Source organism: Peromyscus maniculatus, chromosome 23 (genome assembly GCF_049852395.1).
Source record: "Peromyscus maniculatus bairdii isolate BWxNUB_F1_BW_parent chromosome 23, HU_Pman_BW_mat_3.1, whole genome shotgun sequence".
NCBI classification, from domain to species: domain Eukaryota; kingdom Metazoa; phylum Chordata; class Mammalia; order Rodentia; family Cricetidae; genus Peromyscus; species Peromyscus maniculatus.
This window is the reverse complement of record NC_134874.1, coordinates 38,677,827-38,704,207: the sequence shown is the minus strand read 5'-3', so window position 1 is coordinate 38,704,207 and position 26,381 is coordinate 38,677,827. Positions and strand designations below refer to the sequence as shown.

Here is a 26,381-nt window from a genome sequence, read left to right as displayed (position 1 = left end):
AGCATCTCTCCAACCCCTCAGTTGTTGGTTTTTTAAGATTTAAATTGTGTGTGTGTGTGGGGGGGGTGTTTGTGTGGGTTTATGTACGTGTATGTGTTTACATGTGCATGAAAGTACCCAAAGAGGCCAGGAGAGGGCATCAGATCCCCCAGAGCTAGAGTCACAGGCAGTTATGAGCCACCCAAAGTAGGTGCCGGGAACCAAACTCAGTTCATGCAAGAGCAGGAAGTGCTCTCACCCACTGATCTCTCCCTTCAGCCTTCAACCTCCTCGTTTCTCATCCAGACCTGGGGCTCCTTGAATGGGCTAGGCTGGGGGGCCTGCCTCTCCTGTCTCCACCTCACCAACTCTGGAGATTCCAAACACACCTCGATTTTCATGTGAGTACTGGGGTACAAACTCAGGCCAGGCGGTGGTGGCGCACGCCTTTAATCCCAGCACTCGGAGGCAGAGCCAGGCGGATCTCTGTGAGTTCGAGGCCAGCCTGGGTTACCGAGTGAGTTCCAGGAAAGGCGCAAAGCTACACAGGGAGACCCTGTCTCAAAAAAACAAAAAACAAAAACAAACAAACAAAAAAGAAGAACTCAGGTCCTAGTGCTTGCAAGGTAAATACTTCACTACAGAGCCATTTCCTCAGCCCCACCTCATTTTTTGATACATTTCCAAAATCATTATGGAAATCAGTACATTCATCCTTAAGCATGTTTGCATCTGTATCCTTGAAGTTCTGTGTTCATTTATAGTTTCCTCTCATTTGAGGGATCATTAAAAACATCACAGACCATGAAACACATTAGATTTCAGGTTTCCCATGAATGGAGTTTTTAAATTATTTATTCATTTTTATTTTATGTGCATTGGTATTTTTGCCTGCATATATGTCTGTGTGAGGGTGTCAGATCTTGAAGCCACAGACAGTTGTGAGCTGCCATGTGGGTGCTGGGAATTGAACCCGGGCCCTCTGGAAGAGCAGTCAGTGCTCTTAACTGCTGAGCTGTGTCTCCAGCCCCACGAATGGAGTTTTGACAAATAACTACATCTATGTGACAAAAGCTCATCCAGAAATACAGCCTAGGGCCAGCACAGAAGCCCAATAACGTAAGTTTGAGGCATGGAACCTACAGCAGAAGGCGAGAACTGACTCTCGAAAATGGTCCTCTGATCCCTACACATGCCTTATACACACAATAATAATAAATGAAAAAAAACATTTAGAAATAAATAAGCAGCAGGGCACAGTGGTACATGTCTTTAATCCCAACACTCAGGAGGTAGAGACAGGTAGATCTCTGTGAATCCGAAGCCAGCTTGGTCTACAGAGTGAGATCCTGGCCAGCCAGGACCACATAGCTACACAGTGAGAGCCTATCTCAAAAACAAAACAAAATACCAACCAAGAAGGCTTTTCATCCCTAGCCCTGACCTTTGGGACTGGAGGGATGGCTCAGCAGTGAGGAGCACTGGCTGCTCAAGCAGAGGAACTGAGTTCAAGTCTCAACACCCACTTGGTGGCATACAACTGCCTAGGACTCTAGTTCTAGGGTGTATGACACTGTCTCAAAAAGCAGAACAAAATAAAAACAAAGATAACTGAATAAATATTTAAAAAATAAAGATAAAGCTGAGCATACCTGCAATCCCTGGACTTAAGAGGTAGAGGCAGAAAGATCAAAAACTCAAGGTCAACTCTAGCTACTCAGTGAATCTAAGGCCAGCCTAGATGGCCTGAGACCCTGGCTCCAAAACCAAGAGTAAATAAAAATGTGAAATGAGACTACACAGACTTACTATATATTTCCTAGAAAAGTTACATTTTGCATTGTTTTGAACTATTTCATCAAAGTCTATATGTTGCTTTTCACTTTTGTGTGCATACAGCATGCATACATGTGCATTCATGATTGTATGTGTACGGGTGCCCAGATGTATGTGAGTGTGTGTGTATTCATGCACACGTGCTTGGAGGCGAGAGATTGATGGTTGATGTCTGGTCTTCCATCCCTCCCCTCCCCCTCCCCCTCCTCTTCCTCTTCTTTTTCTTGAGACAGGGTCTTATTATGTAGCCCTGACTGTCCTGAAATTCATTATGTAGACCAGGCTGGCCTTGAACTCACAGAGATCTGCCTGCTCCTGTCTCCTGACTGCTACGATTAAAGGTGTGCATCACTATTCCCAGCTGATGTCTCCCTTAAAATTATTTATTTATTTGTGAGTATATGAATGTGGGCATACACACAACACAGCACAGAATGACTTATAGAAATAGGTTCGTGCCGGGCGGTGGTGGCGCACGCCTTTAATCCCAGCACTCGGGAGGCAGAGGCAGGCGGATCTCTGTGAGTTCAAGGCTGGCCTGGACTACCAAGTGAGTTCCAGGAAAGGCGCAAAGCTACACAGAGAAACCCTGTCTCGAAAAACCAAAAAAAAAAAAAAAAAAAAGAAATAGGTTCTTTCCTTCCAACCAATGGGGTCCTGGGGATAGAACTTAGGTCACTGGGTTTGGCTGCAAGCTCCTTTGCAATCTCACAGGCCCCTAGTCTCTTCCTTGATAGCTCTCCGACTCATATATTGACTCAAGGTCTTTGGGTTGAGCCAAACCCAAACTCACAGTATAGTTAGCCAGCTTGCTCCATGAATCACTTGTCTCCACCTCCTGAGTGATGGAATTACAAGTGGATGCTAGGGAATCAACTCAGGTCCTCGGGTTTCTTGGCAAGCACCTTACTCACTTGGCCATCTCTGTAGCTCTAAATTCTATACAATTTTTTTTTCCAAGACAAGGTTTCTCTGTGTAGTTTTGGTGCCTGCCCTGGATCTCACTCTATAGACCAGGCTGGCCTTGAATTCACAGAGATCTGCCTGGCTCTGCCTCCTGAGTGCTGGGATTAAAGGTGTGAGCCACTGCCACCTGGCAATTTTTTTTTCCTGAGACAGCATTTCTCTGTGTAGCCCTGGCTGTCCTAGAACTCTCTTTGTAGACCAGGTTGGCCTTGAATTCAGAAATCCACTTGCCTCTGCCTCCCGAGTTCTGGGATTAAAGGCGTGCTCCACCATACCTGGCGACTCATGTCTTTTTTAAAATGTCATCCCTTTCATTCTGACACATTCTAAAAGTGATAATTTGCTCAAAAACGATTTGAAAAAATGTATTGACTGCTGTGCTATGACCATGATTACTGTTGGTTAATATTAGTAATGAGGAGAACTTTGGGATTAAAGGAAACTTGATGTTCTGCAGCTCAATATAAATATTTTAATTATCTTTGGATTTTAAAATTAGATTTGTTTATTTTATATATATGGGTATTTGGCCTGGGTGTATATTTATGCACCACATGCATACCTGGGGCCTGTGGAAGCCAGAAGAGGACATCAGATCCCTTAGACCTGGAGTCATGGATAGTTGTGAGTGACCGTGTAAAAGCTGTGAACTAAACCCAGACCCTCTGCAAACACAAGTGCTCTTGACTACTGAGCCATCTCTCCAGCTCCACTGGTTTTATATTTTACATTTTATTGGATATTATGCACATGTGTGTATGCATGTGCACCATGTGAGCAGGAGCACTCAAATGTCTGTCTAAAGATGGCATCTGGCTACCTCAGGCTGGAGTTACAGGTGGTTGTGAGCCCCCTGACATGGGTGCTGAGGACCATATGGTCTTCTTCAAGAGCAGCAGGTGCTCTGAACTGCTGAGTCTTCTCTTCAGCCTGTTGTTGAGCCAGGGTCTTGCTCTGTAATACACCATCTGGATTAGACCTACACTCCTGGACTCAAGTCATCTTGCCCAGAGCCTCCCAAGTAACTGGTGCCACAAGTGTGTAGCCCACACCCAGTTTCTTTTCCTTTCTAAAGTACCAGTTTTTAAAACAAAAATACCATACTCTCAATATTTCTGATTTCCTCTTTTGTAATAGTTTTATTGGCTTAGCCCGGCATTGTGTTGATTTTTCCTAGGAAGATGTGAACATCTATTCATCTCACAGACTTGACAAAGGAGTGATCTTCCCTGTTCAGTCTAGCCTAGTCAGTCGGTGGGTTTATTGGGTTACTTACAGGAATGTGGGTGACTTACAATAGCATGGATGACTCAAAGGCTGCTCTGTCATCTAAAAGTTCACCCCAACATGAGTGATGACTCAGGAGAGCTCTATCCCTGAAGCTCACTGAACAACCTAACTTAGCCACCTGGGGAATCTTTCTACATAGCAATTATTGACTGCTTACATAACTTTGGAGAGAAGCCTTATGAATCCTATAACTTTCTATCTTCCTGAGTCTTGTAAATCATGTGAATTTCCAGGGCTTGTAAATTGCATGAATTTCCTGAGCTTTGTAAGTTGTATAAATTTCCTGAGCCTTGCAAGTTGAATGAGCTTCTTTCCCTCCTCCAGGAGGGAACACTTCAACTCAGAGGAAGTAACAACAGAACACCCAGGCTAGCCTGGAACTCCAGGCAATCCTCCTGCCTCAGCCTCCCAAATTCTGGGATGACAGGTGTGAACCACTGTATTCAGCTTTAGAAAAAGTTGGTGACCCACATCTTGGCTCTTGTGTGCCCATTCTCTCTTCCTGAATCTTTCTCTTCAGGTTGATTAAATGTGAATGTAAAAAAAAAAAAACCCAAAAAATACTTTCATAGAGCTGGAGAGGTGGCTCAGCAGTTAAGAATGCTTTCAGCTCTTGCAGGGGACCTTGGTTCAGTTCCCAGCACCCATAGGTAGTTTACAACTGTAAGTTACAGTTCTAGGGTATCATCTGGGTGACAGCTAAGGAAACTTCATTTAAAGTCGGGCATCCATCTTGGTACACATAAGCTGTTTGTGTCTGACTCCAGCCCCTGGCAGAAACTTTCCCAGGAACTCTGACTCAGTGACCCCACCACATCCCAAAATGTATAGCCATGATTATTTGCTTGTTCTGATATAACTGGGTTTTTTTTTTTTTTTTTTGTTTTTTTTTTTTGGCTTTCTATAACTTGTGTATGCAGATGCCCCAAGACTGTTCTGGGGCACTTAACTTGACAGAACAGACCAGTTTTTGCTTGCTTGAGTCGGTATCAAAAGTCACCCTGCCTTCTCATGGCAATCTCAAATCTGCCTCAGAGATTATTCATCCTGTTAGCAACTAAGCAATACATCTTTAATTATAATTAGACTGAGGCTATGGTCTTTCCTCATAACATCTGATGCCCCTTCCTAGCCTCTACAAGTACCAGGCACGAACATGGTGTATATATACACACATAGGCAAACCACTCACATACATAAAACATTTTTTTAGTGTAAAATATTTCCATGCATGGGGCTGAGGATCTGGCTCAGTGGGTAAAGTGCTTGTCATGCTAGCATCAGGACCTGAGGTTGGATCCCCAGCACCCAGATAAAAGCTGGGCATGGGCAGGGTGTGGTAACACATGCCTTAAATCCCAGCATTAGGGATAGAGACCAAGGCGCGCAGGATTTGAGGCCAGCCTGGTCTGCGTAGTGAGTTCTAGGCCAGCCAGGACTACATAGTGAGATTCTGCCTAAAAAAATCAAAACAAAACAAAAACCACCACCAACAAAAAGCAACAAAAACCAAGCTAGGCATGGTCATAGACTCTTGTCATTCCAGCACTGGTGAGCAAGAAAAAGGATTCCTGGAGCCCATTGGCCAGATGGCCCAGCCAATCGGCGAGTTCCAGGTTCAGCCAGAGACTGTCTCAAAAACTGGGAAGTGACCGAGGAAGACACCAGACAGCAAACTGGTCTCCATGCACAGGCACACATGTTCCCTCCCCCAATACAACACATACAACACACACGTACACCAAAAAAGACTAAAAACAGATATACGTATGAGAATAAACAAACAGGATTTTGTTGTTTTGTTTTCTGCAGTATTTGGGATTGAATCCACTGCCTCACTAAAGCTGGGCTGTCAAGGAAAGTTATTTTATTTATTCGTGTGTGTGTGTGTGTGTGTGTGTGTGTGTGTGTGTGTGTGTGTCTGTGTCTGTGTCGCACACCCGCACGCCTGTGCCTGGAGGACAGAGGACAACTTGTATGTTGTCCTCTTCTTCTACCATGTGGGGCCTGGGCATTGAGCTCATTGGGCTTGGCCGCAAGTGTCTTTACCTGCTGAACCATTTCACTGTTCAAGGAACATAATTTTATAAACAGCTGATCATTAACCGTTATTAACAGCACACTGAGCTCATAAATCCACTGAACTTACACTCTCAGGACTCAAGCGCTCTGGGTATAAAAATAGTTCCTGTTTTCTGGGTGCCTTCTGTGTGCTTGGAACTGTGCCCAGTGCTGCCCCCCCCCATCTCATTCATTTCTCACCAACACCTAGAGGCAGGATGGGGGGGGGGCGCAGGGAGGGGGGATGAGCATCCACATCCTCTTTTTCTGGAAACAGGTCAGGGGAGCGTGGAGAAGTTGCTGGAAATGGAACCTGGTTTCTCTGGGCTGGCTGTCTTCTGAGGCACAGCTCCGAGAGCAGCAGGGGGAGTGTAAGGAGAGCAGACGGGCTCGTTGATCAGTTATTAATAAGCTTCCCTCCAAGCCCCTTCTTGTCACACTTTGTGCCTGTACAAAAGTACTTTTCACACTGACATAATTCTCTCTCTCTGTCTTTGTCTCTCTGTCTCTCTCCCTTCTTCCATAAGGTCTCATGTAACCCAGGCTATCTTTTTTTTTTTTTTCCGAGACAGGGTTTCTCTGTAGCTTTGGAGCCTGTCCTGGAACTCACTGTGTAGACCAGGCTGGCCTGGAACTCACAGAGATCCACCAGTCTCTGCCTCCTGAGTGCTGGGATTAAAGGTGTGCGTCACCCACCTCACTCCCCCCGTCCCCCGGCTAACCCAGGCTATCTTTAAACTTACTGTGTAGCTAAGGATGACCTTGAACTTCTGATCTTCCTGCCTCCACCTGTTGAGGTTACAGGAGTGAGCCACCGTGCCCAGTTAATGAGGTGCTGCGGAATCCCGGGCTTCATGCGTGCTAGGCAAGCGGTATCTCAACTGAACCACACCTCAGCCTTATCTCTCACACAATAAGCTTTTTGGGGGGTGGGGTGGAGAGAGAGCTCAGGGGATAATAAAGTGTTTGCTGGCCAAGTGTGAGGACTGGAATCAGGAGACCCTGAAGCTGAATAAAAGCTGGGCAGCAGAGTTAATTTCAGCCTCAGAAGGCAGAGACAAGGGGTTCCTCAGAGCAAGCTGGCTAGCTGGACTAGCAGTACCAGTGAGCCCTGGTGTCACTGAAGATTCCGCTTCAAAGAATAAACTGGAAGAGTCATTGAGGAAGATTCCTGAGATCAACCTTGAGTTGCTACCTGGGCCCAAACCCATGAGACTGCCTACCAACTCCCTCACACATACACACAAAAAGAATATAACAGCGTTAAAAAAAAAAAATACTAGCTGGGCAGTGGTGGCACACGCTTTTAATCCCAGCAGAGGCAGAGGCAGGTGGATCTCTATGAATTCGAGGCCAGCCTGGTCTACAGAGCTAGTTCAGGACCCCTAGGGCTGTTACACAGAGAAACCCTGTCTCAAAAAAAAAAAAAAATCCTGTCTCAAACAAATCCAGAAAAAAGATTTCTATCAAACTCCTTACATTCCAGAATACTAGAATTCTCCACAATCGATGTATGTTTTACCTCAGAGGCTTTAGTTAGTACTGTAATTATTTTGATTTTTTTTTTTGAGGCAGGGTCTCACTGTGTAGCTCTGGGTTCCGGAACCTGCTCTGTAAACCAGGCTGGCCTTGAGCTTACAGAGATCTGCCTGCCTCTGCCTCCTGAGTGCTGGGACTGAGGGTATATCCCACCCTACCTGGCAGTACTACAGTTATTAAAGCATATATTATTGTGGGCTGGAGAGATGGCTCAGTGCTAAAAGTACTGGTTGCCCCTTCCAGAGAACCCAGGTTGGATTCCTAGCACCCACTTGGAAGCTCACAGTCTGTCACTCCAGTTCCAGGGGATCTGATGCTCTCTTCTGGCCTTTGCAGGCACTGGGCACACACGTGGTGCACAGACACACATGCAAGCAAAGTGGTGCATGCAGGCAAAACATTTACACCCATAAAATAATAAACAGGGGCTGGAGAGATGGCTGAGAGGTTAAGAGCACTGGCTGTTCTTCCAGAGGCCCTGAGTTCAATTCCCAGCACCCACATGGTGGCTCACAACCATCTGTAATGAGATCTGGTGCCCTCTTCTGGCATGCAGGTGTAACTGTATGCAGTACACTGTGTACATCATAAATAAACCTTTTTAAAAAATAAACAAATTAATAAAGATTTAAAGTGTATATAATTGAACATTGAACAAGAATGGCTGGGACGGCAGGCCGTTCACACAGGAACACTGGGCTGTTCATTCACCCACAAATGCCTTTTTTCTTTCTTTTGGAAATATGGTAAATATACAATGATAGGAAATTTCCCATTGTAACCATTTTTTAAAAATATTGTATGTGTGTGTATGAATATACGTGTGCATTTGGATGCTCATGGAGGCCAGAAGTGAGCATCAGATTCCATGGAGCTGGAGTTTTAAATGTTTATGAGCTTGCCTGATGTGACTGCTGCAATCTGGGCTCTGGTCCTCTGATAGAGGAGGAAGCACTAACTACTGAGCCATCTCTCTAGCCCCCACTGCAACCATTAGAAAAATGTAAAGTCACATTTTATTTAGTGTATTGTGCGTGTGTGGATGTGTGTGTGCGCGCGCACTCGCGAGCTCACGCGCACATGGTGTGCACATGCATAAAACACAGGAGGCAGGAGGAGGCAGGGGGATATATTAGTATGCTTTCCATTACTGTGATAAACACCATTATCAAAAGCAACGTGGGGAGGAAAGGACTTATTTGGCTTGTACAGCAAAAAGAACTGTCTGTCATTGAGGGAAGCCAAGGCAGGCAGGCACTCGGGCAGGACAGGAACTGGAGGCAGAAACTGAATTAGAAATTACAGATGGACATCACTTACTGGCTTGCTCTCCCTGGCTTCCTTACCTTGCTTTCTTACAACCCACCTGCTCAGGCTTCCCATTTTCTCTGTTGAAGTTTCCTCTTCTAGGGTAACTCTAACTTGTGGCAAGTTAACAGAGAAAAAAACAAAAACAAAAACAAACAAACAAAAAAACCCCAAACAAACAAAAAACCCAGCATAGAGAGCAACTGGCTGGAGTCAGTTGTGTCCTCCCACGGTGTGGGTCCCAAGGATTGAACTCATGTTCTCGGGAGTAGCGGAAAGTGCCTTTACCTTCTTTACCATTTCGCTGGCCCACTGTACCCATTTTAAAGAACGTGGTATAAAGTACCTGTGACCATGGCCATGGTCCATCTCTTCCCTGTTCTTTCTCTAAAGATTTATTTATTTTTATGTGAATGTGCATCTCAGCATATGCACGCGCAGGTGAGTGCAGATGCTCACCAAGGCCAGAAGGCATCGAATCCCTTGAAGCCAGAGTTGTATGTGACCGTGAGCCACCTAAGACGGGTGCTGGAAACTGAACTCAGGGTCCTCTGGAGGAGCAGCAAGCGCTCTTGACCGCTGAGTCATCTTCCGAGCCCCTCTTTGCTTTTTTTCTCTTTTTCTTGCTCGAGACCGGGCCTTGTCAAGTAGCCCAGGTCCCGCCTCAGCCTCCGGAGAGCTGGAATATTACGGGCAATCGCCGCCACGCCCGACGTTCCCTCTGGTGTTATCCTTTAGCTTCACCATTAGAGGGCGCCAGGACGCAACGCAGCAACTCCTTCCTCCCACGCACGCGCACCTCACTTGCTAGGGAAGCGGCCTGCGAGGCGGGGCGGGAGGGGGCGGAGTCTGCTGCCTGCGCAGGCGCGGGCCGGCTTTGTGACGTCAGGCCGCGCGGCCCGGCCGGGGATCCAGGTGGTGGCTCGCGGAGGCGCTTTCCCGACAGTGACGCGCAGACTCAGCTCCCCCGCGGCCCGCCCTCCCGCCGGCCTCGCCGCGGTCTCCCCAGCTCCCTGAGATCGCTGAGCTCGGAACAGCGGCCCAGGGAGGAGGCCTTGGGCGACGCGGCGCGGAGAGGGAGGGCGGGCGGGCAGTGGGAGCGCCGCGGGTCTCTATATGGCGACGGCTCTGTCGGGTCTGGCTGTCCGGCTGTCGCGCTCGGCCGCCGCCCGCTCCTATGGGGTCTTCTGCAAGGGGTTGACCCGCACGTTGCTCATCTTCTTTGACTTGGCTTGGCGGCTGCGCATCAACTTTCCCTACCTCTACATCGTGGCTTCCATGATGCTCAACGTGCGTCTGCAGGTAGGTGAGCCGCGCCCTCGGCATCCCTGGGTCGCGGCCCTGCCCACCTGGCTCGGAGGGATGCATGTGCTGGGAGGCTCGTGCCATCAGCCCAAGGCTGAGTGTCTGTCTACCAAGCACCGTGCATTTTCCCTCTGTAACCCCACTCTGCATAGGCGATGCTTCAGAGTACAGATCCTACATCTGGGGGTGGGGTCCGAGGAACGATGACAGGAAGGTCCCTTAGGACGCTTTGTCCTTAAAAATGACAAATTGTTGGCGATCCGGTGGCAGCGAGTTCTTACGTGGATTCTGGTTCCCCAAACTTTGTGAAGGTTTATTATGTTATCCTTGTACCATTAGGTTGAAAGTTAATGGTGTTTTGACCAATGTATCCGATTTCTTCTGGCCAAGGGGTTAGAAATGGCAGGAGGGATGAAGATGAGAGAAAGAGGTAAAACAAATTCGGAGGCCTGAGACAATTTGGAATAACAGCATGCCCGTGTCAGCATTCTGGAGGCCGCGTTTGCTGGAAACAACTGACAGTTCCCTATCTCTTGAATTACAAAACGCTTTTCTCTAGTGGAGAGAGAGGTTTTGCCAATTTGAGTGTTCTGTCCCAAAAAGTAAGAGAGAGAGGCTGGACAGTGAGTCTCCTTGGATTCTGTTTACACATCTTGGAGTGGCACAGGCTGTGTTGAAGGACTGGGCTCCACCCCTGGGAAGCATATAACCTGACAGTATTGTTTATTTCTTGTTCTGGGAGCTGAACCTGGCGGGCGCTTTGCATTTGCTGTAGGCAAGGAAAATCGCCCCAGCCCCAGACTTATTGTGCATATGTGGTTCCCTGGTGTGCAAAGGAGCCAGCTCTAAGTAGTTTACCTAGTTTATCTGTAGTTGGGTCATATTAGAGTGTAATGGACCTGGTATATAAATGGTCCCTGACACAGGTGGTTACAGACCATGTGAAATTCTAAGCCAAGTATGATCCAGATTCGGTAAAATGAGTTAAGAAAAACCGATTTTAAGGTCCAAATTAAGATACCTTTCCTTTTTTTTTTTTTGGCGGGGGGAGTGGTGTCAGCTGTGATCCACCATACCTGGTTATGAGGTACTGCTGGGATCAACCTGGGGCTTCCTGCATGCTAGGCAAGCACTCTAACAAATGAGCTATATCGCTGCTCCCAAATCAAGATATCTTACACTAACAAGGGCTTGTGGCATCTTATGTGATACCAGGCCGTGGGGGCAGAAATAACAAACCTTTACAGCAGGTGCCCCAGATGAGAAAAGAGTGCTGGGTGTGGGCACTGAGATAAACCAGAGCGCCTGTGTCCTTGCCAATTACCAACCTGTAGAAACATGGCCCTGGTGTTTCTGCCAGATCTAGTAACCTCCTCTGAGAGAAATCAGACATCCTGATTCTTAGACATCAAGTTATCTCAGAGTTTACAAAAAGAAACTTTGGGGATATAAGTGTCTGTAGTCTATGCTTGAGCCATCATGTAGACACGAGGGATCTGGTGTCTAGAGTTACATGTGATTTGTGCTCATTTAGAAAATTATGTGAAAGACTACAAGAGATTACCTACTACATAATATTATGTCTCGAATTGCTGTGTTTTGTACCATTAAAATAATAACAGGCTAGGGATGTAGCTCAGGTGGGAGTGTGTGTGCCTACTCTGCACAGTGCCCTGGGTATAATCTCCAGTACTGCATAAACTGGGTGTAAAGATCCATGCCTGTAATCCTAGCATCGGGGAGGTGGAGGCATGAGAGAGGCTCTGGGTCATCTTTGGCTACATTGCAAGACCCTATCTCCATAACAAAACCCGAAACAATTCCTCTTGTATTGATTTCTCTTTGTACCCTTCTCTAGTCCAAGCTACTCCAATTGCTAGCCTGGATTTTTGTGTATTCTCCATCTGTTTTCCACCGGTCAGTTAGAGGTGTCATATTTGTACATATTATGTGTATGTGTATGTGGAGCAGGAGGAGGCCAAAAGAGGTTGCTGGATCCCCTGGAGATGTAGTTACGGGCAGTTACGAACTGCCCGACTCTAGTTCTCTGCAAGAGCAGCAGGTACTCCCTAACAGCTGAGCTATTTCTCTGGCTCCCTAGAGAAGTCTTCTAAACATTATAAGGCATGTTCTGTCATCCTCAAACATCAGCACATGTACATGCTTATCACATGTGGATATGACTGGCCTCTCACCTAGCTTACACCTTGATGACGGACTAGACTTTGTTAGGGTCTCCTCTTTACCTAGTTGCAACCATTCCCTTCCTGCTCCTGGGGTATGATGAATGTCTTCCTTGACAGGGACACTCTCACAGTTTAGTTCTTTCAGAGGGAACTTTTGTGATCTTGTACCGGCTTTCTTCACCACAGGATTGCTGAAGGCTCGTTTGTTTTATAAGCAATAAACAGCGGCAAATTCCATTCCCGGTGTTTTCTAATTGCGCATCTGTTTGTAGGACAGTGAGATCATCTCTGGAAAGGTGATTCAAAGCCATATTTCATAACAGGGAGTGTGCACTGTACTGATTGAAGGCAAGCGCCTTTGGGAGGAGGGCACTTGCCTTCAATCCGAGTGGTGTGAGCAGTGAGTGAGTGCAGGCCCATCGGTACTGAGGGCAGCCCGGTGGACTCCAGAGGAGTCGTGAGTTAGGTGTAGCCAGCTATAGAGAATCTGGCTGTCTTAATTCAGGGTCAGGTGCGCCCAGGTGGAGGGTAAGGCAGTCTCACCAAGCACTTTGGGAAAGGTGTATCTTCCCCTCCCCCAACACCTTTTGAGACAGGCTCTTACCATACAACCCTGGTCAGTTTGGCTCTCTTTAGAATTCCTTGTGTAGACCAGGCTGGCCTTAAACTCAAAGAGACCCGCTTGCCTCTTCCTCAGGTGCTGGAATTAAAGGTGTGTACCACTGCCCAGCCAGAGAAGGATTTCCTAGGACACATGTAAGGGTTTTAGATTTGATCTTGGACCTGGCCAAATGCAGCCTTTTCATATTGGGGGAGGAAGAGAGAGGTTCTGGGGTACAATGCCATACTTGAAGTCTTTATATCTAATCTATAAGCTCCCCTGAAGGCTTTAGGACTTTTGTTTATTTGTGAAAAGTCACTAACTGAACCTAGCTGGAGGGTTTCAGTGTTCTGACCTTTGGGTATAGGAAGGTGCAATAAGAAATCGAGCCTGGCTGAAGGGACCCAGCAGCTCACAGCTTTTTCCCTCCAGTATACTGTTCCTTCCTGTTCCAGGGGACAGGAATGTGTTTAAAATATCGGACCCTAAGGTTGTGTTAACCCTACACTTGTTCATCGGGCATTTTGCTGATTTTGTAGAGGGCCCGGGTTCCGTTCCCAACACCCACTTGATGGCTCACAACCACATGCAACTTCAGTTCCAGCTCTGTAAGCACCATGAGTGCATGTGGTACACAAGCTTGCACAACATAAAACAAACAAAAAATTTTTTTAAAAAATTTCTTTTATTTCTTAGAAAACTTAGGGGAAAGTGTGTTTCATCTTTTATTTCCAGGGAAAATCTGTGTATTATAAAAGCAAACAATTGTCATTCCACCAAGTACAGGGCTCACATTGCAAACGGAACCATTTCCATTACAAGACTGATGATCTAAAGATCAAATAACTTTGAAAGGCTTCAGTCTCAACTGTTTCATGAAAATCATGTTATTACATTGTACCAACACACTATTCTTTTAGAGGATCAAGTAGAAATTAAACCCAATAATTAACCAAATGTACATCATATCCTGTTTGTTTTATAGGATCATAAACACTATACTAAGACTTAGCACTTGGACATAAAACATGTCTTAACTTTCTGAAGAATATTCTAGGAATAAGCAAAACATTTAGAATGCTTTAATGTCTCCAGTTAACACCATTTGTATCAGTAACTGCAATATTGTAACTTTCAGCATCTCACGTAACTAGTCGATGAAGTTGGTTAGTTATAAAACAAATCTTTAAAAAATATTTTTTATTTACTTTTAATTTTTGAATTATGAATGTTTGGGCAAAGGAAAGAATGACTGCTGTGGACTGCTCTTTGACCACAGGAGGGACCACATACATATACTCCATACACAAACAAATGTAACCCCCCCAAAAAAAGTTTTTTTAAAAGTGCTGTTTGTAAGCAAGTGTACTCCTATAATCCCAGTTGCTTGTGAGGCTTGAGTCCAGGGATTGGGGGCATGTGAGTGTGTTGTGTATGCTCAAGCATGCAAATGCATATATGTGTGTATGTATGTATAGGTCAGAGGTCAACCTAGTGTGTCTGTCCTCAGGTGCAAGCCTCTTGATTTTTTTTTGAGACAAGGTCTCTCATTGGCTTTAGGCTCACTAATTTGACTAGACTGGCTGGCCAGGGAGCCCCAGGGATCTTCTCATCTCCAGTAATTCTCCTGTGTCCAACTCCCCAGGGCTGGGATTGTAAGCTGTGACACCACACCTAGCTTTTTTCTGTGTGTATTCTGGAGGATGGAACTTGAGTTCTTCTCATGTTTGCATGGCAAGTACTTGGCCGATTGGGCTGCCTCATTAGCCAGTTTGTGGTCATTGTGAGCAACATAGTGACAAAATCCCTATCCTAAAATAGAAAAAGGATTGGAGAGATGGCTCTTGCCAGGACTGGAGTTTAGTATCCGACACTGCCACTGCCACTTAGTAGCTCGCAACCGCTTATGATTGTGAGTATACCCCCAGCCACATAATTAAAATAATACATTCTCATTCTCTCTCTCTCTCTCTCTCTCTCTCTCTCTCTCTCTCTCTCTCTCTCTCTCTCTCTCTCTCTCTCTGTTGTTTTGTTTTTTTGAAACAGGGTTTCTCTGTGTAGCTTTGGTGCCTGTCCTGGATCTCACTCTGTAGACCAGGCTGGCCTCGAACTCAGAGATCCGCCTGACTCTGCCTCCCGAGTGCTGGGATTAAGGGCATGTGCCACCATTGCCCGGCTAAAAAAATTAATCTTAAAATAAAGCCAGGCATATTTTTAATCCCAACACTCTGGTGACAGAGGCAGATAGATCTCTGTGAGTTCAAGGCCAGCCTGGTCTACATAGTAAGTTCTAGATTAGTCAAGGCTACATAGTTTCTCTGTCTCAAACAAAGCAAAACAAACAAAAAAGCAAAGGAAAGAAAATACTGTTTTTAAGCTTAAGCCTCAATCTTCTGAGGTTATTAACATTCTACTGTTTCATACAGCATGGGAAGACAGATGGTAAAAAGTGAGACTCTTTGGGAGGCAGAAGCAGGTGGATCTCTGTGAGTTCTAGACAAGCCTGATCTACAAAGCAAGTTCTAGGACAGCCAGGGCTACACAGAGAAACCCTGTCTCAAAAAAAAAAAACAAAAACAAAAAAACAAACAAAAAATGAAACTCTATACCAATCACTACATATAAGTAAAAACAATCTGCGTGGTCCATGGTAGCATACACTTGTAATCCCAGCACTTGGAAGGTAAAGGTTGGAAGATCAGGAATTCAAAGCCAGCCTGGGCTACATGAGACCTTGCCCATTCCCAACTAAAATAAAAATTAAAAATAACTATATAAAAAGCTGGGTGGCAGTGGACACCTTTAATTCCAGCATGCAGGAGGCAGAGGCAGGTGGATCTTTGACTTGGTGGCCAGCTTGGTCTACAGAGCTAGTTCCAGGACAGCCAGGGATACATAGAGAAATCTCCTCTTGAAAAACCAAACCAAAAACCAAACCAACAAACATAACCAGTATCATGAATACCTGCTGGAACAAGCCATGCCTATAACTTTTCACGGGTATGGCTGTAAGAAACATGGATCAGGGCTGCAGAAATGGCTCAGAGGTTAAGAGCACCGACTGCTCTTCCAGAGGTCCTGAGTTCAATTCCCAGCACCCACATGGTGGCTCACAACCATCTGTAATGAGATCTGGCGCCCTCTTCTGTGTACATAATAAATAAATAAGTCTTTTAAAAAAAAAAAAAAAAGAAACATGGATCAAGTGTCTTAGTCTCATGTCACCCAAAAAGAAGGCCTCAAAAGAACAGAAAAGATGCTATAAAGGCCGACCAAGATGTCCTTATTTCACCTTCAGCTTCTCCCCTGCTGCCTGTGCTCAGCAAGCCTTCGAATCGTTATTTGCCTTCGATGCTCTTAACCATCCTCCTCCTCCTCCTTTTCTTCCTCCTCCTCCTCTTAAGTTTTTTGAGACAAGATTGCCCTGTGTAGCCCTGGCTGGCCTCAAACCCGCTCTGTAGACGGGACTGGCCTATAGAAATCCGCCTCCCTCTGCCTCCCTAGTGTTGGGATTAAAGGTGTGCTCCACCACCACCCAGCTCTGTCCCACTTGTTTAGTACTGGGGATTGGACTCTCAGACTCTTGGCCACTGAGCTACATCCCCGGCTCCTAGCTCCGATCTCCTCTTTCTGTTACATCTTATTTACTTCTTTTATGTGTATATACATGAGTATGCATGTGTATATGTATGTGTGTCTGTGTGTGTGTGTGTGTGTGTGTGTGTGTGCATCCCTGTGCACATGGAATGCCATAATGTATGCATGGAGGTCAGAACACAACCTGCAGGAGTCCCTCGTCTCCTACTGTGTGGGTTCCTTGTCTCGAGCTCAGGTCAGCAGGCATGGTAGCAAGTACATTTCCCCACAGAGCCATCTCACAGGCCACAGCCTACTCTTCCTCCTCTCTGAACTTCTTTCTAAGTCCATAGCTTCATGGATTTCAGTACCCTCTTACCACTTAGACATCTTTTCCCCCTTGTATTTAATGAGTTTTTGCTTTACCAGACATTGTACTACAGGTCTGGAATCTCAGTGTATAGAGACACTAAAGTCGGAAAAGTTTATAACAAAGCTTATCCTGCAAGCTAGGTGTAGTGGTGCAAGCTTATGATCTTAGCACTTAGGAGCCAGAGGCAGGACCATCAGGAATTCAAAGTCAGTATCAGCTACAGAGTGAGTTTGAGGTCAGTTTGGGTCACACAAAACCCCATCTCAATAAATAAAAAAAACAAATTATGACGCTGGTTAAGTGTATAATTCAGGGACATTAATACCTTTCCATATTGGGCAGTTGTCACACACCCATTCTCAGAACTTCTCCGGCACATGGGAATCTTTCTTGTCTTCTAAGGGGAAGGGGAGCTGGCTGGCATTCTGAGCAAAACAGAGAGGACCCCATTGAGCACTTCGGCAAAACCCTGGCCGAGGTAAAGGCTGTTGCCACATTGATGTTTGCGTCGGAGGAGTGCGGAGTGTGGACAGAGGGCAGAGCTGTCGCCAGGACCCACCTGTGGGCCAAGCCTGGAACAGCAGGAAGCTGGAGATTGGGTAGTGAGCCAGGAAGAAAGTGGTGGTTTTGTACAAAGTGCGTTGGAGCAGCTCCCCTTCTTGCTTTTCCTTGGTATTTAAGTGTGTGTGTGTGTGTGTGTGTGTGTGTGTGTGTGTGTGTGTGTAGGCTAGAGGATAATTTGTCTGAATAAGTTCTTTTTCTATACTGTGGGTCCTGGGCATCAATTGGGGGTCATCAGTCTTGGTAGAAAGTGACTTTTGGCCCAACACCTACATTCCTTTTTTTTAAAATGTGTATATATGTGTTTATGCAGCTGCATTTGGAGGCCAGAAGAGAGTGTCAGATTCCCTGAGCTGGAGTTACAGGTGGTTGTGACCACCCAATGTGGGTGCTGGGAACTGAACTTGGGGTCATTTCCAGGAGCAGCAAACACTCTTAACCCTGGAGTCGTCTCCCCTGCCTCTTACCTGTATTCTGTATTCCAGACTTGTTTCATTTTGCTTAATTGTTTTGAGACAGCTTCACCAGGCTGACCTAGAACTCATTTTGTAGCTCAGGCTACTGGAATTCTAGATCCTGCTTTGTCTCCCTGAGCACTAGGATTACAAGCTTGTGTCACCACAGCAGCCTCCTTGTTTCTGAAAGAGTTGGAAATAATCCTGTATGCTCCAGGCAGGTGTTAGTGTAAGAATTCTGGGCTACAGAGAAGGCAAGAACCAGTACCAGGGTTGTCCTTTGACCTTGGCACATGGACACATACTTGTATCCATCACACATATAAAGACAGTTTCAAAGTACGTGAATTCATTCTATTTTTACTAATGTTAAAAGAGACCCATCACATATGAGATGACATCTCAACACTTGGGAGGCAGAGGCAGGCAGATCTCTATGAGTTTGAGGCCAGCCTGGTCTACAGAGCGAGTTCTAAGATAGCCAGGGCTACACAGAGAAACCCTGTCTCAAACAAACAAACAAAAACCAAACACCAAAACTGCTTACTGCTGGGGCTGCACGTGGTGTATAGACCTCTGAGCTCCAGCCCCCACGTGTCTGTACCTGGAGAGGGAAGAGCTAGTCTCTTCACCCCTTGATAGTTTTGTAGGATGCAATCAAGTTGAATAAACACGAACTACTTCTACAAGCCAAAGAATGAATTTGGAGGAGCTGAGTGTGTAGCTCAGTGTGGATGAGGCCCTGGGTCCATCTTTAACGTCGGGGGAAGAAAGTAAAAAAGATCACCCACAGAATGGAAAAAAGCATTTGTTGGAAAATTTGGTAAAGGAGTAATACCCTGAATAGAGAAAGACCTCTTACAATTGAAAAAACAAAAAAACCAAGCAGCTCAATCCAGTCATTGAAGGAGCTGGCATGGAGATTTATCTAAGCAGATACACAGATGGCGCTGTGTCCTTGAGAAGATCCTGGACTCCAGGAGAAAGCAGATCACTCGGAGCAGTGGGAGGCCACTCCACACCTGTTAGGATGGCTGTTGTAAGGTGGAGGGTGGGAGGAGAGGTTGCAGAAGCAGATGCAGGTAAAGGTACGTGTCCTCAGTCCTTGTGTGCTGCTGGTTGGATTGTACAATGCACAGCTGTCATGAAAGCCTTGTGGTTCTTCACACCGTTGAATGTGGACTTAACCCACAGTCAACTAAGTCTGCTTCTGGGTGTGTACCTGAGAGGTTTGAAAATGGATTCAAAGCCCGGTACTTCAGTGCTGATAAACAGTAGCCCAAAGACAGTAGCAGCAAGTCTGTGGACAGGTGAGCGGATAAGGCACTGGGGATGTGGCCTGGCTGGAAGAGACCTCGTCTAGCATGCCCTGAGCCCTAGGTTCCATCCCCAGCACCGCATACAACTAAGGCAAGATGACCTAGGCCTGTAGTTCAAGTATGCAAGAGATCAGGAGTTCAGGGTCATCTTCAGCTATATGGCCTGTTTGAGGTCAGCCGGGCTATTCAAGACTCTGTCTTAAATAAATAAGGAAAGGAAAAAATGATAAACAGTCTTGAGAGCCCCTGTAGAGTTCCCCAGCTCTGGTGTGAGCATGCCACTTAGATGGCTCCAGTTTGTTCCACCAATGAGCTTTCCCACTGCTGGATCCCACTTTGAATCTATTAATAGTTGCCATTTCTCCAGATACCTTTCAGTTGGCTGCTGGACCTTTGGGTTGTTGTCACTATCTGACTATGAATAATGTTGCTATGGGCGTGTGTGTGTGTGTGTGTGTGTGTGTGTGTGTGTGTGTGTGTGTGTGTGGTTGTTTGGTGCATGCCCATGAGTGTGGATGCATGTGCCCAAGTGCGCATTGAAACAGCATCTCATTGAACTGGAAGCTTGATGTTTCAACTAGGCCAGCTGGGGCAACCGCAGGGGTTACAGATGCTCATGTGGTCACACCCACCTCTTTGGAATGTGTGTGTGTGTGTGTGTGTGTGTGTGTGTGTGTGTGTGTGTGCGCGAGCGCGTGTTTAAGTGTGGGAGATTTTAACTCAGATTCTCATGCTAGCACAGGAAGTGATGTTACTCACTGAGCCGTCTCCCCAGTCCTACTTTTTTTTTTTTTTTTTTTTTTTTTTATTGAGACAGGGTCTTCCCATCCCTCATCCCCCACCCTTGCTCTGGCTATACTGCAGGCTGTCCTGGAACGTCACCATGTATTCTACACAGGACTTGAACTAAAAATGATTGGTCTGCTTGCATCAAAGCGTCTGAGGCACAAGCCACCCATACCTGGCTGCTACTCGGAGTTTTTAAAAAAATGTTAAACAGTTTTTGAGTGTATTCTGCTTTGTCTTTGCTTATGTTGTGTTTTGGCCGTGCTTACTTTTGTTTACTTTTGAGAAAGGGAGGTTTGCGACAGGGCTGGCCTTGAACTAGAATTCTTCTTGCCTCATCCTCCCAAGTGCTGGGATTCAAGGTAGGTACCACCATGCTGAGTCTGAAAATTGTTTTTAAAGGTTTATTTATTTCTATTTTATGGGTATGTGTAAGTCCCTGCATATATATCTGTGCCCTGTTTGCATCCTGGTGCCCTCGGAGGCCAGAAGAGGGCGTCAGATTCCCTGGAACTGGAGTTACAGGCGGTTGTAAGCAGCCGTGTGGGTGCTGGGTTCAAACACCAGTCTTCCGCAAGAGCAGCAAGTGCTCTTAACTAGTGAATCCTCTATCCAGATCCCTACAGTTTATTTTTGTGGAGTCCAACAATCTCTTCTCATGTTTGATGTTTGCTGTCATTAGGAAGTCCTTATGTTTTTGAGATAGATTTCTTGCCATGGAGTCCATGCTGGCTGGCCTCAGACTGGAAAGCCTCCTTTTCTTGGCCTCCTCCATACTGGGATTCTAGTCATGTACCACCACACTTGGCTCATTTTAACTGTGTGTGTTGTTGTTGAGATCAAAGCAAGGGCTTAGCCAGGTATTTTGGTTCACACTTGGGAAGCAGAAGCAGACAGATTTCATTGAATTTAAGGGTACCCTGGTCTATCTACATAGTGAACTCTAGACTAGCCAGGGCTACATAGTGAGACTCTGGTCTCAAAAACAAAACAAAACAAAAAACCCAAACTAAGAGCTTTGTGCAAACCAGGGTCAACACTCTACCGTGGGTTTATATCTCTTGTCCCTTGTTATTTATTTTGAGAGGAAAGTTAAAGATGGCTTCTTATGTAGCCCTAAGCTGGCCTCAGATTTACTGAATAGCTGAGGATGACCTTGAACTCATGATCCTCCTCTCTCTGCGCTCTTTTTGAGTACTGAGAGTACAGTCATGCACCACCACATTGGGCTCATCTTAACTTTCGGGGGGGGGGGTAGTGCACATGTATGTGGAGACCGAGGACAACCTCCCATGTCATTCCTTAGGTGCTTCCATCTTGACTTTCTCACTGGACTGGAACTTGCCAGTTCGCTAGGCTAGCTGGCCAGCAAGACTCAGGGATCTGCCTGTCTCTACCTCCCTAGAGCTGGGGATAAAAGTGCCCCCCCCCCCCCCACATTTGGATATGGAACTGGAACTGCATTTTAATTTGAAATTTTTATGTGTGGGATGTGTGCCCATGGAGGCCAGAAGAGGGTACTGGATCCCTAGGCAGTTGTGCGTTGTCTTTTTTGAGTGCTGGGAATTGAACTCAGGTTCTCTGGAAGAGCAGCAAGCATTCTTAACCGCTGGGCCCTCTCCAGTCCCTCACTTAAACAGTTTGTCCTGGTACACGTTATGAGGCGTGGCTATAGATTGACCTTTGAGCAGTATTACAGTGAGGTTTATGTATGCGGGTTAATGATTCACTAGAAAGGAAACCTGGATCCGTTTTGTCTTCTTGTTCTGCTGTCCTGGCATTAGGACCTACAACAGCACCTGACTCGGGGAAGGGCTTGGGGAACAGCTGATTGAATCTGTAGCAAAGAAATCCTAGGAGCTGAATCCCAGGTAAAGGGGAGACTTCCAAAGTTAGCTGCTTGTCTTGGGTAGACTGTTCACTATTCACTGCTCAGCAGCCCCAGTCTGGGCTTTGACCTCTGCTGCCCCCTGAGATGCACTTGTCTGTTGAGGTCCCTTTTCTGCCCTTTGCTTTACCAGCCCTCCAGCAGCCTCTTCATTCATTCCCTGAGACACTTGCCAATACTGACAGAAAAGCTGCCATCACTGTCACTGTGGGATGCTGCCTGAAGAGAATGCTCAGTGCTTTCCCAGCTCAGCCTACAGCACCGCCTGAGAAATTGTTACCTTTCCTGAGGATACCAAGTCACCCAGCTCCTCAGAACTGGGTGTAGCTTCTCCTTATTGAATGTACTTTTGAGCAGATGTGTGACCGGAGACAAGGTGTGACCTTAGGGCACAGCTGGCTTTGTGAGATCAGGCGTGATGCAGAGATGCTTGCCAGGTCAATAGAAGAAATTCAATGATGTGTCCTCCCAGTGGTCATGAGTCAGCTTCATTCAGAAGGGTGGTGTGAGCGCCTTTCCTCATCCTTGGTAGTGTGTAGAAATTTGTGACCTCCAGCCTGATCCCCCATTCAGGGCCTATCGGTACCAGGATCCACTTCACAGCACTCCACACTTTGGGCTTGGTCGTCTTAGAGTGTGTGTTCGAGCCATCAGCCCACAGGATCCTGCCATTCAAGCCCATTGCCCTACTCACTGTGATTCCTTCCTGTCCCCCTTAGGACTGGCCTTGCTAGCTTACTTTGGAAAGTATTGGGGGCAGGATATTTTTAGGTTACAGAGCAGTGGTAGTCTGGACGGTCAGGTGCCCGAGGCCATTAATAGCCTGGGTTAGGGAAGGTGAGGAGACAGGCATCCAGCAGGGTAGCAGCTGCCTAACTGGGTCAGGCCTATTGTCATTTAGCAGGTTGGCTGCCTCATACAGGGGGAGGGTTTGTGTGGAAGATGCCTTCTGATTGCCCTGAGGATCTTGGTCATGCCTGGGAGCCTTTGCTCCTACCCTTCTGTTGCCTTTTGAGCCCTTAGCACCTTCAGCAGGGTGAAAGGAGTGGATGTTGAGGAATGGCTCCCAGGACTGCATTTTATTTTTCCCTTGAACTTGGAAATAAACTCCTCTCTCACTCAGAGTTTTGGTGGGCAGGTTTGTTTGCCATAGTTTAACAGTATTGATTCTTTTGTAGACTTAACATGGGGGCTGGGGCTTATAAGACCTGGGGCCATGGAGACTGATTATTTGCCTTTATGTATACTTTATTTGCGTATTTATCTGTTTGAGTCAAGCTCTCATATAGCCCAGGCTGACTTCAGACTCACTCTGTAGCCAAGGATGGCCTTGAACTTGTGATCTTCCTGTCTCCAGCTCTATGCTGTAAGCATACGCTAGTCTGGAATTCACTACAGAGCTCAGGCTGGCCTGTGACAGTGGCCAGTGCCTCTCACTCTCTGGCTCCTGTTCAGCTCTGGGGCCTCATTCCTCAAGGAACTCGTGTTTGGTGATATTTTGTGTGCTTAAATGTTTTAATAACCCTCTGTCACAGAATTTTCATTTGATTATCTTTTCTAGGTTCATATTGAGATCCACTGAAGGCCACCCCTGACTGATAGGCATCACCCCGGCTCACTGCATCAGAGGGCGCAAAGCATGAGGGCTGGAAGAGGGACCCCGGGTACTTGCTTGGCAGATGTAAAGAGGTCACAAGGAGGTGACTTGGACAAACTATCATGTGGCCTTGAGGAGAGAAGCCAGAAGGGGAGCCCCAGCCCAGCAGATGTGCCTTCCTGGACAGATCAGCCTGCAGCAGATACTGATGGAAAGTCACAGGACACAGTGGTGGCATCCTTGGAAATGAAACATGATCAGATTGAGGCTGACCTCATACTTCACAGTGGGTACAAAGTGCTTCAGTATCTGAAGGAATCAATGGGAAGAAATTTGGCTCCAGCAGCCTCCGTAAGCAAGATTCTGTCATCTGCTTCGGAAGAACATCTGGCTGGGGTATCCTGTGGCATCGGAGATGCACTAGGAAGTAACTGGCCAGGAAAAGGGCCCAGGGCCACAGACAGCTGTGGACAGTACCCCAAAGGAGAGTCCTGGGTGTCAGGATGGCCAGGTCATCCGAAACTGAGGGAAATGGGTTTCTTGAAGTGTGAACTTCTAAGTGCTGTTCCTGAGGGGCTGGGCACCAGGTCGGAACTGTCTTACCCATATTCTGAGCTGTGCCAGCTGCCATATGCTTCTGTCCATTATGAAGTTCTCCCAGAAGATGAGACAAGATGTGTATCCCTCGACCATTTAAACCCTATGTTTTCAGAGCAAACAGTAGAATACGAGAAAACTCTCTCAAGCTTAAAAAGTACTTCAGATGGTCTGCAGATAGTCGTGAGGGTCACTGGCTCTGCAATCCTCCAGATTAGCAAGTCTGATGCCATAGATAAGGTACAGGCAGAACAATAAAAATAGATTAATTTTAAAGGTCGTCTTGCAGTTTCTTTTGCATTAATTCTGGTGTATGCTGCAGCCATTCAGTTCTTGCTCTGATTCCTGTGACCAGATACACCTCACTGATTGATGCAGAGAGACATTTTTGAGCATGTTTTCAATCGTTTTGGAAAGACTCAGAACTTGGGAAACCCTTCTAAGAGATGATTGATCTATCCAGTATAGATCAGACAAAAACCATTTAGCGCAGAGTTCTTTCTCTCGGAGACCCATTCTAAAGGGCTAGCATCCCAGATGCCGCCTGTCTCAGCTCACCTCTGGCCATCTGATGGAAGTGGAGATTATCTGCAGGCTGCTCCCACTTCTTGTAAGCCTTGCTCTGGTCCGAGTCTTGCCCTTCCTGCACTGTGTGGACTCCCTGACCTGCAGTCACACGTCTGTTCTCGCGTGCGCCTTTCCTTCCGCTTGAAGTGCAGGTGTCAATGGCGGCACTTTGGAGAAGTTGCAATATTAAACTTAGGATTACCTTCAATCACAGAAGAGTTTGGGACTCTTCTGCTGACAGAACACAGATTGCAAATGAAGTATTTCCCTTTTCCCAGATGCTAGGATTCGTGATCTCTTTTACATTAAGATTTTTTTCTAAAGTATTTCTCCCTTTGTGGTTTGTTGATAACTTTAATAAAGGTCATTTAAAGAGTGGACATTTTTAAGCTCCCTACCCAAGAGAGAGTTAAAAACAGCCCTGGGGGGAGGGGAACCTGACTGTCATTTATACTGTGTGCTAAATTACTATGCCATGGGCTATTTTAGTGTTTTGGGCAAATAATAAAATCTGCTCTTTAGCATAATAAATGTTTTATTTTGTGTGTGTGCTCATGTTTCCTCATCTTTTTGTTAATATCACTGTCTTCCTAACATTTAAGCATCTGTAGCGGGCTGGAGAGATGGCTCAGTGGTTAAGAGCACTGACTGCTCTTCCAGAGGTCCTGAGTTCAATTCCCAGCAACCACATGGTGGCTCACAACCATCTGTAATGAGATCTGGCGCCCTCTTCTGGCCTGCAGGCAAACATGCTGTATACATAATAAATAAATAAATCTTTAAAAAAAAAAAAAAGCATCTGTAGCACCGGGTGAAACAGGTTTCTGATGAAGACGTGAGTCCACTTGAAGAAAGCCAACACGAAGGATTTGAACTCCTCTTCCTCCCTCCTCCTCTCTTTGCCCTCTTGTTTCCTCTTCTCTCCCCTCTCTCACAGGTTCTGAAATAGTGCAGCGTGGTCAAGTATAGTGGTACACACCCAGCACTCAGGAGGCTGAGGCATGAGTTCCGGGCTAGCCTGTGCTGACTTATGAGTTCACACACACCCTGGGCTATGAATTAAGTTCTATGCCAACTTGGATTACAAAGCAAGAATTGTTTGTACCAGGAAACAAAACAAAGGGCTGGGGACACAGGAAACTGCTTTCTGTGCAAGACTGACCTGGAGTCCCAGAACCCATATACAGCGGCCCAGTGTAGTGGCCATTGTTTACAGCAGCCCAGCGTGGCGACCATTGTTCACAGTCCCAGCACTAGGGAGGTGATAGAGTCCGTGAAGCTTGTTAGCCATCCAGTCTAGCCTAATTAGTGAACTCTAGGCCAGTGAGAGGGCCTGTATGATAAAGGTGGATGTTAGGAGGCTGGAGAGATGGCTCAGCAGTTAAGGGCCTGACTGCTCTTCCAGAGGACCTGGGTTCAATTCTCAGAACCCACATGGCAGCTCACAACTGTCTGTGACTCCAGTTCCAGGGGACCCAACACCATGGCAAAACACCAACACACATCTAAAAAAAAAAATGGATGGCTGTGGAAAAGTGTGTGTTGAGTCCTTGCAAATACTCATCTCTGCTTGAGTGTGGTGGCACACTCG

The 26,381-nt window shown here is 46.4% G+C and overlaps 2 protein-coding genes across 2 annotated transcripts; both read left to right on the top strand.

Moving 5' to 3' along the window:
* Positions 1-9,845: 9,845 nt before the first annotated feature.
* Smim10l3 (small integral membrane protein 10 like 3) lies at positions 9,846-24,499 on the top strand. The gene is made up of 2 exons (XM_016001206.3): positions 9,846-10,281; positions 23,591-24,499. Exons 1-2 carry the CDS (start codon positions 10,096-10,098, stop codon positions 23,609-23,611), a joined length of 207 nt encoding a protein of 68 aa, XP_015856692.3. The 5' UTR covers positions 9,846-10,095; the 3' UTR covers positions 23,612-24,499.
* On the top strand, positions 23,669-24,499 carry Fam220a (family with sequence similarity 220 member A). Its single transcript, XM_042267851.2, has one exon. The coding sequence runs from the start codon at positions 23,669-23,671 to the stop codon at positions 24,479-24,481; it is 813 nt and encodes a 270-aa protein (XP_042123785.1). The 3' UTR covers positions 24,482-24,499.
* Positions 24,500-26,381: the final 1,882 nt, after the last annotated feature.